This window comes from Carcharhinus amblyrhynchos, chromosome 30, assembly GCF_965287045.1.
Source record: "Carcharhinus amblyrhynchos chromosome 30, sCarAmb.v2.hapA, whole genome shotgun sequence".
NCBI lineage: Eukaryota > Metazoa > Chordata > Chondrichthyes > Carcharhiniformes > Carcharhinidae > Carcharhinus > Carcharhinus amblyrhynchos.
The window spans coordinates 6,872,784-6,885,289 of NC_137353.1; the positions used below are offsets into that span (position 1 = coordinate 6,872,784).

The following is a 12,506-nucleotide window of genomic DNA, read 5'->3' on the forward strand; positions in this document are numbered from 1 at the left end:
GACTTATTATGCCAATTATGGTTGATTCACCTTTCCCGTTGCTTTTTTGTCTTAGAAGAAAACATATTTGTTGTAGACCATGTAATATTCTTTAAATACTAGCCATTACCTCTTTCCGATCAAACCTTTTAATTCCCTATCCATTATAGTAGCCAATTTGCCCCTCATACCTTCATAATTTTCCTTTAGATATAGGACCCTATTTCAGAACGAACTGCATTACTTTCAAACTTGATGCACAACTTTATCATATTATAGTCACTATTTCTTAATGGCTCCTTTTAAGTCAGATTATTAATTAGACCTTTCTCAATATGTAACAATAAATCTAAAACAGCTTGATCTCTGGTGAATTCTGCAACATTCTGCTCCAGTAACCCACCTCTTACACATGCCAGGAAGTTATGCCCCACAGCATTAATACTAATTACATTTACCCAGTCTATGTTTAAAATCAAGTTGCCCATTATTACTGTATTAATTTAAGGCTGGGTAAGAAACTCTGTCAAAGAATTGGTGCAGACCCAATAGACCAAATGGCCTCCTTCTGCATTGTAAGAATTCTATGATTCTATACCCAAGTTACCTGCAGCTCTAATATCCTGATTTATACCAAGTCCAACATTACCACTACAGTTTGGTGGCATATAAATGACTCCAACTAATTTTTTGCAGCCCCTTTGCTATTTCTTAGTTCCAGCTACACACATTCTACATCTTGATCTTTCAATCCAAGATCCTCTCTTATAAATATACTGATCTTGTCCCTTACTAATGGTGTTATCCCACCTCTTTCCCCCCTCTACCTATCCTTCTTCAGTGAAGAATGTCCATGCACATTCAATTTCCAGTCCTGGTGAGCCTGTAGCAATGGGGGATGGTTTTCCTGGCATGCACCTGCCAGGTGGAAACCACCTGAGGAGTTCGAGTGAGTGCATCGCACGGGGAGGGAAAGAGAGCAAGTCAGCAACAGGGAGCAGTGCTAGAGCGTGGGGGTTGCATTGCAGGCTAGTCTTATTTTAAGTTTCTTGTATTGGAATGGCCTTTAAAAATTGCACACCAATCTTTAAGATAAGTAAGTTGCTGGTGGGACTGCCTCATGATGTGGGATCCACTCCCTGCAGTTTCTTTTCTGAAATAGCCAAATGATCTTGCGGAAAAAGCTACAGCTTAAGGTTAAAAATTAGCTAGGTTTTAATGTCATTCTATTGGCTTGCAGGTTCGTATCAGTGAACTGTGTCTTGCCATGTCCTCTGGTTTTCACTAAAAATGTTTTCACACCTTCGTACCCTGCAGTTCAGTGGCAAGGCATATTAAAGTTCATGGAGTTCCAGCCAGGATACCCATGTGACATAATGGAAACTCATCTTTTTGCCATTGTGCGAAGATGAATCGCTGAGAACTGGTAATTTTGGCATTGAGGCCTTTTGATAGTTGAAGCAATTTTGGTCTGCTGTCGCAACATTGGACATTTTTGTTCAATAAAACAGCTACACCAACTAGCTGTTGCTCTGAAATCATCAGAATTTGATTCGATCCACTTGAATGTTTGCGTGTGCAATGCTTTTCTGATGGCGATGCAAGTATTCTGACAAATCTCAAAGACTCATTCAATATGTGCATCTCAAGATCTGTGGCTGGTCTCCGATCTCATGGTGTATTCAGTGTTAGGGTGCAATCTTACCAGCTGTTCATGTCCCAATGCAAGAGAGGGTGGAGAATTGGGCACTCAGCCAAATCTCTGTTTGCCGCAACAAGTTTCAGAGAATCCCACTGGCCAGAAGATTCTGCTTTCGGTTTTCAGGGCAGACTCCTTCTTCCATTTCTCGCACCAGTTTTTCAACATCATCAAACTCCCTCGCTGCCGCAGTTATTGAGGAGTTAACAAACGTTATGCCTTTTAGCTTGAAGCCAGCTTTATACATCATTTGCATTGTTAGAACTAATTTCTCTTCATTGTTTGCAAGTGCTGTCTGCTCTGTGTGGGCACCTCTTAAACTCCCATGCCAAATATCCTTGATGCGATTACTACGTACTTGGATGATCGCCGAAAAGCAGCATGAGAACATTTTCTTGCGAAAGTCATAACTAGACATTGCCCAACTCTACCAAGAACGCTGCACAAAAGCACCACGAACACACTGCAAATAAATCATGCACCAACATAAAGGATCGACAATTTAGATTCTGAAGCACTGCTGCCTTATCAAAAAGGAAAGCAAAATGTACAAATATTGCTTCTAATGGCCCCACGTGCTAATTTCACACATTAAGAATTGATGCTATTTATCATTCAGTGGTATTGTTCATTTTGTTACAAGTTAATGGTTTTTGAGTAGAACAGTTTTACAAGCTATGTGTTCCATTTCAGATTTAGAACATTCGACAGAACACCAAGTAATACACTTCTTCCTATAGGTATTCAGCCAAATGTATCTTCAGATTCATGGAGGTGGAATAAAAGAATGAACCATGGTTATGATTGCTTAATAATAGTGGGAACCTCCACCTTAGACACATAGCCGTATTGCTGCAACAACAAAAAATATTGCTACAAGTGTGGAAGACTCAATAATCACCCTTTGGGAATTGCACAGAACTGCCATCAACTGATCCAGTAAAAAAGATAGATAAGATGAAGTTATAACATTATTTAGCCAGGGGTTCCTGAAACCTCAAAGAAATACTTCCAAAATGTGGCTATGATGCACTGAAAGAGTATTTGGGCAGCAGAATACTTCAGCATCTTACTCCCCTGAAGTTTAATTTCCTCTTGCCTCAATGAATAAAAACAGCATGCCTTGTGACAAACAAGACTGGACAAAGTTCAACTATAGTGACTTGCATTTATACAGCACCATTCACAACTTCATGCTGTCCTCAAGTACTTTGCAGCCAATAAAGTACGTTTGAAACTCAGTCACTGTTGTAATGTAGAAAACATGGCAGCCAGTTTGCACACAAAGTTCCTACAAACAGCAAAGAGATAGATGTGGGCGGCACCGTGGGTAACACAGCTACCTCGCAGCACCAGGGACCGAGGTTCGATTTCTGGGTTGGATCACTGCCTGTGCAGAGTCTGCACATTCTCTCTGTGTCTGCCTGGGGTTCCTCCAGGTGCTGTGGTTTCCTCCCACAGTCTGAAAGATGTGCTGGTTAAGTGCATTGGCCACGCTGAATTCTCCCTCAGTGTATTTGAACAGGCACCAGAGTGTGGCGACTAGGGATTTTGGTAGTAACTTCATTGCAGTGTTAATGCAAGCCTACTCCTGGCACTAATAAATAAATCAAACTTTAACAGAAAATACTGGAAATACTCAGGTCAGACCATATCTACAGCGAAATAGCTCCACTGTCCTTCTCCAAAATATCGTCACGTTACTTTGCTCATAAACTCCAAACAAAACCAGTCTCCCATCCATTGACCCTGTCTACACTTCCCACTGCCTTGGCAAAGCAGCCAGCATAATTAAAGACTCCACATGTCCCAGACGTTCTCTCTTCCACCTTCTTCCTTCTGGAAGAGATACAAAAGTCTGAGATCACGCACCAACCGACTCAAGAACAGTTTCTTTCCTGCTGTTGTCAGGCTTTTGAATAGACCTACCTTGCATCTTTCTCTACACCTAGCTATGACTAACACTGCATTGTCTCCTTTCCTTCTCTATGAGCGGTATGCTTTGTCCGTATAGTGCGCAAGAAACAATACTTTTCACTGTATACTAATACATGATACAATAATAAATCAAATCAAACTGCTCCCAGAGCTGTACAGAAAGCCAGTAACCAACTGTGCATGAAAAGATATTGTCCATCACAATCTATATTGTAAATCAAAGCTCAGCTACAAAGTCAGAGACGTGTTTCCCCTTATTCTCCACACAGATGAACAAGTCAGAAAAATACAATGAAGAGACTCTAACTTCCCATTGTATGTTAAAATATATAATTAAATTGCTTTACCCAGTATAAGTGAATTTAACAGAGAGCTGGGACTTGTACAAAGAAGCTGAATAAGTTTGGAAACAGGTTGGCGACACACCATGATGATCAGGTGAGCGACACAGGATTAAATCATGGGACTGCAATCATGTCCCTCATTGCTTCCAAATCCTCACTGGATTAGTCGTCATACTTGTGGCACAATCTCAGAAGCAGTTTATGCTATTCCGGGAAACTACTGGATAGTAAAGGTTATGTCATCCAAGGATGATGACCGATTTTAGTTCGGCCTCACCGAAACAAAATAAAATCAAAACCCAATCATTATGCCAAAAATAATGTTCCCCCCAACCACCACAGTAAACCAATGAGAAAACAGAGCTGCTGTAGTCCAGGATTACCTTCTCCTACCTCCACTTAAACAAATATAATGATTCATTTCGTGACATGGTCCCTAAACTTGACTCCAAGAGTACATTTAAAAAATTCTGGGAGGGGGAAGAGGTGGTGGTGGGTGTCAGTGGGGGAGGGGGGGGGGAGGGGAGGGGGGGGGGGAGGGGAGGGGGGGGGGAGGGGAGGGGGGGGGGAGGGGAGGGGGGGGGGGAGGGGAGGGGAGGGGAGGGGGTGGGGAGGGGAGGGGGTGGGGAGGGGAGGGGGAGGGGAGGGGGAGGGGGTGGGGAGGGGGAGGGGGTGGGGAGGGGAGGGGGAGGGGGTGGGGAGGGGAGGGGGTGGGGAGGGGAGGGTTGGTGGGTGTCAGTGGGGGGGGGGGGGAGGGGGGGGGAGGGAGGGGGGGGGAGGGAGGGGGTGGTGGGTGTCAGTGGGGGGGGGAGGGAGGGGGTGGTGGTGGGTGTCAGTGGGGGGGGAGGGAGGGGGTGGTGGTGGGTGTCAGTGGGGGGGGGGAGGGAGGGGGTGGTGGTGGGTGTCAGTGGGGGGGGGGGAGGGAGGGGGTGGTGGTGGGTGTCAGTGGGGGGGGGGGAGGGAGGGGGTGGTGGTGGGTGTCAGTGGGGGGGGGGGAGGGAGGGGGGGGAGGGAGGGGGTGGTGGGTGTCAGTGGGGGGGGGAGGGAGGGGGTGGTGGGTGTCAGTGGGGGGGGGAGGGAGGGGGTGGTGGGTGTCAGTGGGGGGGGGAGGGAGGGGGTGGTGGGTGTCAGTGGGGGGGTGGTGGGTGTCAGTGGGGGGGGGGAGGGGGGGGGGAGGGAGGGGGGGGAGGGAGGGAGGGGGTGGTGGGTGTCAGTGGGGGGGAGGGAGGGGGTGGTGGGTGTCAGTGGGGGGGAGGGAGGGGGTGGTGGGTGTCAGTGGGGGGGGGAGGGAGGGGGTGGTGGGTGTCAGTGGGGTGGGGAGGGAGGGGGTGGTGGGTGTCAGTGGGGGGGGGGGAGGGAGGGGGTGGTGGGTGTCAGTGGGGGGGGGAGGGAGGGGGTGGTGGGTGTCAGTGGGGGGGGGAGGGAGGGGGTGGTGGGCGTCAGTGGGGGGGGGGAGGGGGTGGTGGTGGTGGGCGTCAGTGGGGGGGGGAGGGGGTGGTGGTGGTGGGCGTCAGTGGGAGGGGGTGGTGGTGGTGGGCGTCAGTGGGAGGGGGTGGTGGTGGTGGTGGGCGTGGGTGTCAGTGGGGGGGGGTATGGTGGGCGTGGGTATCAGTGGGGGGGGGTATGGTGGGTGTGGGTGTCAGTGGGGGGGGGAATGGTGGGTGTTAGTGGGGGGGGGAATGGTGGGTGTTAGTGGGGGGGGGAATGGTGGGTGTTAGTGGGGGGGGGAATGGTGGGTGTTAGTTGGGGTTAGTGGTGAGGTGGGTGTCTAACACGCTGCTGCCTTCTGGAACATTCCCTCACACTCAGTCCATCATCCGAGCGGTAACCAGGGGCGACCGGGAGCGGCCTAACTGATTGAATTAGTAATTTCCCCCCAAGCCCAGTACTGAGAGAGAATCACAACTCTCGATGTGTGTGTTCGGTGGGACTCACCCTCCTGCGAAGAGGTGCAGCGCCGTGTCTCTCTGGGCCATACTCACACCGACATGCTGCAACCAGCCACTCCGCACTGACAACAGCCACAGCACTGCGGACCGGGGAGGGGGTGGCCAGTGCGCATGCGCAGCAACGGGCGCCGGAGTCCAGTGCGCAGGCACGGCTCCGGCCTGTGATCTCACCGGGGGCGGAGCGGGGGCGGTGGCCCTGCGTCATCGCGGCCGACTGCGTCATCGGTGGGCAGAGGGGCGGGGCCCTCTGACTGGAGACACAAGGGACTGTGTGCAAATCGCAATTGCAAACTGAAGCGGAAAGAGGAAAAAGACAGTGTTGCATTGATAAGACAGCAAAATACTTATGGAGGCTTGAAATCTGTAATAAATGGAAAATAAAGGAGAAGAAATGGGGATTGCTTTGATTTGATTTATTATTGGTAATGGGATAACATTAAAAATATTGTTACTTTTGCACAATACAGACAAACCATTCATAGAGTATATAGGCGAGATGGAAAGGAGAGGGTGCAGAATATAGTTTCTGTGAGCTTGCATTTATACGGTCCCTTTTACAACCACCAATGTTGCACTGTACTGGAGATCACCTGCCTCTGAGCCAGAAATTCGATATTAAAGCTTCACTCAGTTGCCCCTCAGTGTCAGGGGGATGAGCTACGTTAAATGCATGGGATGATAGGGATGGGGTCTGAGTGGGATTGTGGTTGGCATAAACTCGATGGGCTGAATGGTCTACTTCTGCACTGATTTGATTTGCTTTATTATTGTCACATGTATTAACATACAATGAAAAGTATTGTTTCTTGTGCACTATACAGACAAAACATAGAGAAGGAAAAGAGAGTGCAGAATGTAGTGTTAAAGTCATAGCTAGAATGTAGAGAAAGATCAGCTTTATGCAACTTAAGTCCATTGAAAAGTCTGACAGCAGCAGAGGAGAAGCTGTTCTTGAGTCGGTTGGTATGTGACTCAGACTTTGTATCTTCTTCCCGAAGGAAGAAGGTGGAAGAGTGAGTATCTGGGGTGGGTGAGGAAGTTCTTAATTATGCTGGCTGCTTTGCTGAGGCAGTGGGAATTGTAGACAGAGTCAATGGATGGGAGGCTGGTTTGCATGATGGATTGGGCTACATTCACAACCTTTTGTAGTTCCTTGCAGTCTTGTGTGGAGCAGGAGCCATACCAAGCTGTGATACAACCAGAAAGAATGCTTTCTATGGTGCATCTGTAAAAGTTGGTGAAGTTGTAGCTGACATGCCAAGTTTCCTTAGTCTTCTGAGAAAGTAGAGTCATTGGTGGGCTTTCTTAATTATAGTGCCGGCATGAGGGGGGAACCACTGTTGGAATTCTATAATTCTAAGATGACCACTAGCACAAGTGGCTCCTTCTCTATTACTGCCAAAGAAATTGGATAAATATATTTCAGAGCATAACATTTTGAGATATGAATATTTTAAGTTTGATACATGATAGGCGTGGCATTCTTGGGAGGACAGAGATTATACATTATTGAAAATTTTCCATAACACATGTTCTGTCATGTCACTTCTGGGTCTAATTGATAGAGATAGGCTTGAGTGGAGCATAAACACTGGTGTAGACTAGCTGGACGAAGTAGCTTGCTTCTGTTCCTTATACTCTCTGCCAATACATTGCAAGAATAATCAACATTTCCAATTTTGTTGTAGCATCCACAAACTAGGAGGTGAGCTAAGAGGGACTTTGCTCTGGTTCTTGTCCCTGTTCCCTGTTTTCCGATGTATTCTGTTGATTTAGCTGATTTGAGTCCAGGAGACTATGAGCCAGGCTGCGCTCCAGCATGAGTTTAATGAGAGACTGCAGTTTTCACAGACACTGCATAGCGAGGGAACTCAAAAACAAAAGTGTGCGGAACTTACAAAAAAAATTTTTTAAAAATTTGTCGGAAAGAACTTTAATTATATTTTTCTTTTAAATACAATTTAAGATGTCACCACACAAAAACTGGAACAGCTGTGTCGTTGGGTTTTAAGATTAGTTATTTGGAAGATTAATAAAAAGTTTTGAAACAGGACAATCATATGTGCATATTGTCACACCTTGAAATTAACTATATCGGAAAGAGTGAACTGATTTCTTCGAGTTTAGGACCTGATTCAGAATAATCCAGAATCTGAGATTAGATTCATTTCCAAGTTTTATAAATAGCAAAGATGATGGTCAGCTACCCAACAAACAACCCTGGTATTTATTTATGCATAAGGCTACCTTAGGGGGTTAAAAAAAAAGGGCAGCATGGATAAATTGGGCCTAAGGGTCTATTTCCATGCTGTAAACCTCTATGACTTTATAACTCTGAGACAATCATTCTTCTGGTTAGTTTCATCTGCAGGTGGATTGCTGGTATAGAGGATGAATTTGAGTGGGTAAGAACTTGCTTTGCATGCATTGAATACAACTAATATAATTAAACACCCCCCCCACCGTATTTGGCCCCCACAAACCTTCCCTCCCCCACTGCAGTATAGTAACACCTTGCTGACATGATATTACATTGGCCCAGTTTACAACAGGTTCATGCAGACATATGCGAATATAAGTAAAGCCCTCAGGAGATGAGGGTCATAGCCAGGAAATGCCTTGGCAATGCCCCCTTGCACTGCCTCTTGGTACAGGTTGCCACTGGCACCATGCCACAAAAAAGATCTTTAAAAAAGATACCACGTACAGGGAACAAAATACTACATTTTCAGTTAACTTTTGTATACAGATTTTCACTGTATATAAGTTTCCACTTACCACATAGATGACAGGAAGACAGGAAGCGGCGGCATGGTGGCAAAGTGGTTAGCACTGCTGCCTCACAGCATCAGGGACCAAGGTTCAATTCCGGCCTCGGGTGACTGTCTGTGTGGAGTTTGCACATTCTCCCTGTGTCTATGTGGGCTTCTTCCAGGTGCTGCTGTTTCCTCCCACACTCCAAAGATGTGCAGCTTAGGCCATGGAGAAAGTGTCAAGGGACTAGCAGGGTAGATTTGTGGGAATGCGGGGATAGGGTCTGGGTGGGATTGTGGTCGGTGCAGACTCGATGGGCCACATGGCCTCCTTCTGCACTGTAGGGATTCTAAGACATTCAGGCCCGCAGCTACAATAATTGCCCGATTGAGGGCATTCCCTGGCTTTGTGCTATTGCAGGACCTGATGTTTAATCTACACATCATGCAAAATAAGATGGAAAGTAATTCCAGGTTAATGACAATTTTGTTTGATTTATTGTTACGTACTGGGATACAGTGAAAAACATTGCTTCTTGTGCACTATACAGATAAAGCATACCATGTATAAAGCACATCGGGGGGAAGGAAAAGGACAGGGTGCAGAATATAGTGTCATTATTGAACAGTTTAAAAGACTTAGGGCAGAATTTTCCCTATCATGGGATATGGACAATGCAAAGGCCATTGTCCTTGGCCAGGATATTTTGGCATTGGAGTGGGTGTGGCTGGAAAATCCTGTCTTTAGAATTCAGTTTTAAAAGCGCAGAATGGCAGTAAGAGATGAAATTAGAGGGTATGCTGGTGACAGCTCGCAAGAAGCTGCCTCTCTCCAGTACCATCTGGGATTGGACAACCAAACATGAATTTGGACAATAAATTCAATTAAATCTTTAGAAGCAGCATTTTCAAGACACTAATGTCACCAAAGACAACAAAGTTCTCAAAGCGTTCTCATTGCTGGAGAGTCTGATTCACTTCTGCTTTGCTGAAAAGATAGGGCTTTTCACATTGTTCCCTAATGTTATTGGCATCCCATGACTAGAAGCACATGTTCAAAAATACTATTAATGGAAATACAAGGAGCCGTTTGTGATCTAGTTGGGAGACTGTCAGGGGCTCAGGGACGAGGCTGCTATCACGTAGCTTCAGTTCTATACTGGTACAAGGAGGATAGAGGTTAGCAGCAAATGACTTACTTGGCAAGCCTTCAAATTCTTTCAGGCGAGTCACATGCAGCCTAAAGGCAGCATTGTTGCCGCTGCTGGACAGCGGCTGTCTGCGTGACAAACATGCCTTAGGAAACTTTCCAAAGAATAGTTCTGATATTTTTTGCCTTTAAAAGCTTGCACTGGAAGCGTCTTTAACACAGCAAACATCCCAAGGAGATTCAATGGAGCGATTGTCAAACAAGATTTTCCATCCAGCAGCATAAGGAGACATTTGAATAGATGACCAAACTTTTGAGATGCCAACAAGTGACCAAACCATGGTATTTACCATTAAAACAGAATTTTATTTCTTGTTGTCGAGCCCAGTAGAAGTTTATTTTTTAGTATCACAAGTAGGCTTACATTAATGCCAACAGGCTGGACATTCTCTCTTCCACCTTCTTCCATTGGGAATAAGATACAAAAGTCTGAGATCACGTACCAACCAGTTCAAGAACAGCTTCTTCGTGGCTGCCATCAGACTTTTGAATGAACCTACCTCGCATTAAGTTAATCTTTCTCTACACCGTAGCTATGACTGTAACACGACATTCTGCACTCTCTCCTTTCCTTCCCTTTTAATGATATGCTTTGTCTATGTAGCACGCATGGGACAATACTTTTCACTGTATGCAATAATAAATCAAATATCAGTTAGGTTACTGTGAAAATCCCTGAGCTGCCAGACTCTGACACCTGTCCAGATACACTGAGGGAGAGTTTAGCATGGCCAATCCACTTAACCAGCACATTATTCGGATTGTGGGAGGGAACCAGAGTATCCAGAGGAAATCTAGGCAGACACAGGGAGAATGTGCGGACTCTGCACAGACAGTGATCCAAGCCAGGAATCGAACTCAGGTCCCTGGTACAGTGAGACAGCAGTACTAACCCACTGTACCTCCATGCTGCCCTGAAATCACTTGTGTCTGGCACCAACATGCATTACGTGTTGGATAGTTCATCAAACTGAGCTTGTGCTAATTTTAGTCAAATGTTCTGCTTAATTTAGATGGAGAAATTGCTGACTTTAGTTGCTCCTTCAATCATAGGCAAAAGGGGCGATTTAAATGTGACGTGATTTGCTCCTAATTAGAGAAGGAACAGAGTTCATCTCCTTAATGCGATGAACTGTAATTTTAGCCCAACTGTCTTGTGCTAAGGGGAGCTGCCTGAGACGGGGAGATTATTTTACACTCTGCCCAATACTTTCCACTGACTTTAAAAATACAAAAGCTCAAGTTCATAATTTAGCGAAACATAAATTTTGCTTTAAAGCGCTAATAGCAAAGGAGAGCAGAGTAGTTATTTTAGGAGGCTAATAATTCAGTTTCTGCACTAACGATCGAAAGATAATATTCAAACTAAATTAATTAAATAAATCTGGAACAATGACATATAGGGTGAGATTTTCCAGCCGCGCTTGCCCCAAGACTGGAAAATCCCACCCAAAGTCAATGGATTTTTGTGTGATTCATGTCCCACTTGCTATGATTCCTGTGATGGGCAGAATGTTCTCATTCTGCCCATAATTACTGGCTTGTTCTGAAATGCATTGAGTTTCTAAGACCTTTGGGGAAGGAAATCTGCTGTCGTCAGTTGTTTTAGTCCAGTGCAGGGTCTCCCGTGCCCTCACCACTCCCCTGCGGCACGTTTCAAGGCCGCAGAGGTAGCCCACCTTTGGCTGGCCACAGACTCTTCAGCAGTGGGCGTTCGCCATTGGCGGGACTGGAAAATCAAGCCGGCGGGAACGGTCGGAAAACTTTGGTGAGGCAAACTGAGGGAGCTGATGGTAAAGAGAATGGTCACAGTGAGAGAGGGAAGCAAGATGTTATAGTGTGGGCGTCTCAGAGTGTGTGTTTGACTGTGCAGTTCTCATTGTGAGGGCCATTGAAGGGGACAACAAAGGTGGCACAGGTAATAGAGCGGGTAAGATCGGGTGGGGGCATGGGCACAATAATGGGTATGGGCTGCAAGGGGAGAGAAGGTTGATTGTGATAGGGTCCAGGGTGATGGGAAGAGGTTCAAGGGTTCGAGAGGGGAGAGTAAATGTCACTTTGGGTGGATCCAATGGTGATCAGGGAACATGGTGGGTGATAGGGTGAGGGTAAAAATTGTTGGAGCAGATTTGCTGCGAGATACACACCATCTCAATGCCCCCAACGAGATGGGAGGAGGGTCTTCTTGGGTAGAAGAAGCTGAAGATCAACAAAACTGGCTAACTAAACTATAACAATCATGGTGAAACTGTGTGAGAGCTACGGTCATCTGAAATCCTCACTCTATGATGAAGCCCATAGGAAAGTGGGTCTGGACCAGGGAGTTCTCACAACAACAAGGTCCCAGCACAGTGTTGTCCAGTTCTGACAACACGCACATCATATGCAATCTGAAATTCATTTAATGATAACTTGATCCTTACTGACCTCCCTGTTAACCACTGCTAAAATGAATTCTTTGGTATTTGGAAGGTTCAGAGATTCTACCCATTGACTTTGAATTATCCTATACAGATAGAGGCAGATTATTGAATCTCACTAATGAGGCCCATTGATAGTTAATGGTGTGGCAACCGCTTTGTGAAAGTCCTATGGAATTTGATTAATTAATTCCTTATAATATTAACAACCACT

At 46.0% G+C, this 12,506-nt stretch overlaps 1 protein-coding gene across 1 annotated transcript in view; it reads right to left on the reverse strand.

The window, feature by feature from the left end:
- Positions 1-6,000, reverse strand: part of slc25a33 (solute carrier family 25 member 33) — a 33,196-nt gene extending 27,196 nt beyond the window's left edge. The window contains exon 1 of the mRNA XM_080215258.1: positions 5,896-6,000. Within this exon, the coding sequence (XP_080071384.1) occupies positions 5,896-5,936 (41 nt within the window). The 5' untranslated portion in view covers positions 5,937-6,000. The remainder of the gene's footprint in view (positions 1-5,895) is intronic.
- Positions 6,001-12,506: the final 6,506 nt, after the last annotated feature.